General features: G+C 46.0%; 1 protein-coding gene across 1 annotated transcript; it reads left to right on the plus strand.

Annotated features, from left to right (window-relative positions):
• The first annotated feature begins 1,781 nt into the window (after positions 1 to 1,781).
• Positions 1,782 to 4,539, plus strand: LOC106810089. The gene is made up of 3 exons (XM_014813364.1): positions 1,782 to 1,928; positions 2,794 to 2,914; positions 3,883 to 4,539. Exons 1-3 carry the CDS (start codon positions 1,867 to 1,869, stop codon positions 4,153 to 4,155), a joined length of 456 nt encoding a protein of 151 aa, XP_014668850.1. The 5' UTR covers positions 1,782 to 1,866; the 3' UTR covers positions 4,156 to 4,539.
• Positions 4,540 to 5,808: the final 1,269 nt, after the last annotated feature.

The raw sequence follows: 5,808 nt of genomic DNA on the forward strand, positions 1-5,808 counted from the left end.
GCCCAGCTCTACCTGGCGGCACGTTAAACTGCCCAGCTCCACCTGGCGGCACGTTAAACTGCCGAACTCCAATTGGTGGCACGTTAAACTGCCTAGCTCCACCTGGCGGCACGTTAAACTGCCTAGCTCCACCTGGCGGTACATTAAACTGCCAGACTCGTTGCGTCTGGAGGTTGCTTGCAGGCGCGTAGGCGGTCTGAAAGCGATAGCCGCCAGTGCTGTCCTGTCCGTAGAGCAAGGATGGACCCTGTCCACGAACGCCGCACGCACAGCTAAGCAGAGCGACGAGGGTTGAGATGGACATCATACTGAAACACGTAGAAACATTTAACTCACAAACTAACTAACTAAATAAATGAATAAGTAATATATATTATATATATGTAATAAAATAGAAAACTTATTTACATACATATGACCAATACACACACACACACACACGCACGCACACACACACACACACACACACACACACACACACACACAAATACGCACACATAGCAGATGACGATACTTTTTGGTTATCAGTGCTCCGTGTGCACAACGCGGCGACCGTACACACTGGTCGAAATCAGGCCACGGCCGCAGCCGGAACTAATTCTTAAGAACGCGAGGAAGATTTCGTAACTCAACTGAATCAGGACGAGGGAGGGGCGCGTAGCTTCCTTTCGACGCACATAGTGTGGCATGGGTAGGTTGTGGGGCGGGAGGAGGGTTGCACTGATAGGATGATATAGCCTTATTTGTATAAATATTTACTTTCTTTCTTTTTTACTTTTACTTTTACTTTTTACTTTTACTTACTTACGAGGACTTCACGAATGCTGATTTACACCTAATTGACAATTATTTACACGCATATTGCCTTCATTATTTTATTTTTTCCTCAAAAATCTAGGGAGGGCAGGTGCTCCGTTCCTTCCTCAAAGCTTCTGGCCCTGCGCTATCACCGCTAGAGCGCAGCATTCACCTAGCCAGAGTGAGTGAACTAGAGTGAGAGTAGAGCGCTAGAAGAGTGCAGCTCGAAGATTCATTCGCCGCATAGACATTGACTCGATACGTTGATGTAACGTTCAAACACGTTCAACAGCAGAAATGTCAGTTCTGCGGGACGGGGTGACCATGCGAGAGCAACCAGACTCAAACGCAGCCCCACCTGCTAGTGACTCAGTGCAGATCGAACTCGGCTCAACAGATGGCAGCACCTGTACCGAAAGCGAAGCGCCGAGGGACCTCGACGAATCCGTCGACGACGCCGACGACCACGGACGCCGGCGGCGCCACCTATCGGAGCCGGGCACGCGGCAGGAGTTTGTCGACGACGTGAGATCCGTCACTCCGCGCAACAGCGTCGTCGCCGACCCGTTCGCGCAGCCGCTGCCGCCGCAGCAGCCGCAGCGCCGTCACGCGACGCTAGACGTGCAGCGCTACCAGCGGAGATCGCCGGGCAAGACGCGCCAGCAGACGCCTTCCGGTTACTTTTCGTCGACGTCGGGCTGGGCGAGGCAGGTCGGCCACTCCGACCGACGGAGCTACAACAACGGCTCCTGCTTGCAGTCGCCGCACCCGAGGCGCCTGCGCGTGCTGTCGCAAGGCTCGCGGCAGACATCTTTGTCGTCGTCGTCGCCGCGTGTGCCGAGCTCGCGGAGCTCCTTCCCGAGCGCTCGCCTCGCCAAAAACCGCTCTCAGATCGAGTCTGGATACATCAGTATGGAGAGCATAGTAGAGGGGACACTCGTGAACACGAACCCCGTAGTTGGCGACGCGGAAAGCTACGGAAACTTCCCAAATAATTCGCGCGACAACAGCAACGCCGGCGACGATGACGATGGTGCCAGGCGGCGGCCGCGCTTGCGGAGTAACACCATGACGTCGATGGCTTCCTTCTCGTGGATTTCGATGACGGCAGAGAACAAGCTGCTGCTGCGGTATGTTGGTCGCTCGTCGGGGACACAGGCACTTGTGAAGTGTTTCAATAAAATATCATGCTAAATAAATACGAAATCGATTTACTACCAAAGTCTTAATGTTTCTCTACTCTTATTCGCCTATTATTGCCGACAATTTCTTGTAAATACCGTGCAAATGCTCCTCTGCAACACACATGTACACCGCATGCACGCTGCCGCACTCTGACACATAAATATATAGTTCTGTGTATTTATTTATAGTTATTTTCGTGCTATATATTTATGTGTCAGTGTGCGGCAGCGTGCATGCGTTGTGCATGTGTGTTGCAGAGGAGCATTTGCACGGCATTCACAGGAAATTGTCGGCAATAATAGGCAAAAGAGAGCAGAGAAACATTAAGACTTTGGTAGTAAATAGATTTCGTATTTATTTAGCATTATATATTATTGAAACGCTCCAAGTGCCTGTGGTTGGGGACGCATCGCGTTGCCAGTTTGCTTGAATTATGTTAGTAGTAGGCCTAGTAAGCAATCTTGTAAAAAAAGTAGTACGAAATTGTAAGTACGTAATAATAATAATAAGGATAATAATAATAATAATAATAATAATAATAATAATAATAATAATAATAATAATGTTAATGTTAATGATAATGATAATGATAATTAATGATAATGATAATAATAATGATAATGATAATGATAATAATAATAATAATTACAATATTATATTATCATTATTGGGTACATTATTTTTATTTTTATCCTCATAATCATCATAATCATCATCATCATCATCATCATCATCATCATCATCATCATCATCGTCATCGTCATTAGTATAAGTGATATATAGTGAGGTTATTTGTTGTTGGCGTTTCAGTAAGAATCTGTCGACGGTGGTCAGCATCATATACGCCGTGCTGATCGTCGGCTCAGGTATCGTCATCGTCGTCACTCCCGAACTGATCTATAGTCCTGTCGGCTACGAGTGGGTGGTGAAGGTATTATAGTTATTACGCATATTCTATGCTCGAATATCGCATGTGGCACATAATTATATAGGCCCCTACCATATATCGTATATTCTATGCATATCTAATAATCTATCATATGTTCTGCGTATATTGTATATCCTACTTTTATCCATCGTATACTTTACGTAAATAGTATGTTAGACGTATATCGCATGTTCTACGTATATCGTATATTATACGTATATCGTATATTCTACGTATATCGCATGTTCTGCGTACATCGTATATGTTCTACGATCTGTCGCTCCCGAAAACCCGCGTAGGCCTATCCGATCGCAGATTGACTATGGCACAGCGTCAATAGATAAGATAATAAGCGTATAAGATATGTCCAATCATTGCCTCAGACACGGGCAAATATACGTAGATGGATCGATATGGTATATACATCAAATAAGGTTTTCAGAGTTTGGATTACCGATTATTAATGTGTTTGGCTACGAACTACGAAATTCTTAGTTGTTACGTTGCTACGCATTAACTATACACGTTTTTCGATATAGACATGTGATATATCTATATAGCGGGTTTGCTACCGGAGAGAGTAGATAGATAAACGCAATTACACGTTCGAAGCGCTTATATTTAATATTGGCAAGCCTCCAACTGGCAAAGATAATGACACCTTTTCCTATGCTCTGTTGATATCCCAGCCAAGCCTCCCTAAAACACAGAGAGCTTCCAGAAATTCTAAAATTGTACGAAATGAACGATTCTTGTGTTGGATAACACATAATTGCAGTTGTAAGCAATATTCAAACTAGAAACGAACCTAACAAGATGAAATCAATGCTCAAAAACGCGATTCCCCGGCACGATCACCCATCAGAATCACGTACATCTAAATTCTAAACCTACTGTTTCCGTAAGATTCCGTGCCTACTGAACGTATAATACTCTTCATCTCTCGTCAGTCACCGTCGCATTTCTTCCAGTGCTTTTTCATCTACCTATTCACCGCCTCGCTTGCGTGGATGCTGCTCTGCCAGACGCAAATCGGAATATTCGTCAAGGAGATCAGGCTGTGGAAGAGGCTGGGAGAGGAGGAAGCCGAGGCGACCGTGCCCAGGCATGGCTCGCAGTGCCAGGGGCTGGGAAGCTGGGAGCAGGACCATCCGTTTGGCTTCCTACAGGACGGTCATGTCGGCAACTCGTTCCTCAAGTTTGGCGCCGCAGGTACGTGTACGAGATCGGCAGCAATACGTTAATGTTAAATAATTAGTTAATTAACTTAATTAAGTTAGTTTAGATAATTAATTGCGTGTTAAGCCGGGTTTATGCTATCGACTTTGAGTTGAAAAGTTGACGAGTTGATCAACTTTTCCACATTTTATGAAACTTTCTAGCTGATGTTCGGCGCGTTTACACTACCGACTGCGAGTCGGTCTACGTTTCAACCATAGAAATAATATAGATAGACTAAGGTTATCTATATTATTTCTATGGGTTCAACTTGGGCGTACGCGTGAGGCGATGTATGCGCATTCTGGCGTGTATAAACTCGCGCCTGGCGTAGCACGTGTGCCGCCGATAGCATAAAGGCACGTCGTGCAAATAATCTCCCACTAGTTGCGAGGACACACCACCACGATAGCTGCAAACTCCACGACAGATGGCGCTCTCGCTCTGGCTCAATTCTACGTGGCTATATCCTGAGTGTGGGAAGGGGCACTGCATGCAGTTTGCGATAGCTGCTATTATCTGCGTAACTTCATAGCCAAGGTTGATGAACTCGCTGGCAAAAAGTCGATAAATAAGGCTGGGTTTAAACTTTTCGACCAAAAGTCAACAGTGGAAACGTGAAGTTTAAGCGCTCAACTAGTTGACGTCAGTTAGTCGAGGGAATAGAACAAAAGGTTCTCAAGAAAAGATTGCGAGATAAGAACATAGAGTACTGGAGTATTCCCTATATGACTAGATAGGTCGAATTGGCAGCCACACACAGAACTACCCATTTTCAACCGGTTGAAAATAGTCGAATATATTATAATATATTATATATAGTCGAGCATGCAAACACGTACGGCACGTACAAACATGTAAACATGAACAGAGGACTACATATCTACGTGCATGCCCGTTCTCACGCAAACATATCATATACGAACAATGACATTTTTTATTAACAACTAGTGTTTTATTAAGATTTAATTTTAACAAATTACGTCTTTATATACTGGCAGATCTAGATACATCATACACATGCACACCCACTCACGTACACACACGCACACCCACTCACGTACACACGCGCGCGCGCGCACACACACACACACACACACGCACACACACACACACACACACACACGTACGCACGCACGCACGCACGCACGCATACACACGCACACACGCACGCACGCACGTACGCATACACACGCACAGCTCACGCACGCAGACATACACACGCACGCACGCACGCACGCACGCACGCACACACACACGCACGCACGCACACACACGCACACACCACACAAATATACACGGAATTACAATACTGTAAAATTCATTTTAAAAACGTGCAAAGGCAACGTCACCGTGAACAACCAAAGAACAAAATCTCCCGCTGCAAACAAAAAACGTTCGCTAAACAAAAAACGTTCGCGAGAACAACATACCGAACTAGACAGAGGGCACTCACGGAGAGTGCATACCTCCGCCAGCGACATAGCTCGTAGCAGCCGCTCGTTGCTGCTGCTCGCTCACATGTACACGCTCGCTGCGCTGGCTGGCTCACTCGCTGACGCGCTAATATCGATCGCGCGAACACACACACACGCTAACAGACCAACACACGAACGCACGAGACCGATCACAAAACCTCCCCTCCAACTCCGTTGGGCGGCGGTAATAACATAACCACA

The sequence above is a fragment of the Priapulus caudatus genome, unplaced genomic scaffold (assembly GCF_000485595.1).
Source record: "Priapulus caudatus unplaced genomic scaffold, Priapulus_caudatus-5.0.1 Scaffold409, whole genome shotgun sequence".
In the NCBI taxonomy this organism is placed as follows: domain Eukaryota; kingdom Metazoa; phylum Priapulida; class Priapulimorpha; order Priapulimorphida; family Priapulidae; genus Priapulus; species Priapulus caudatus.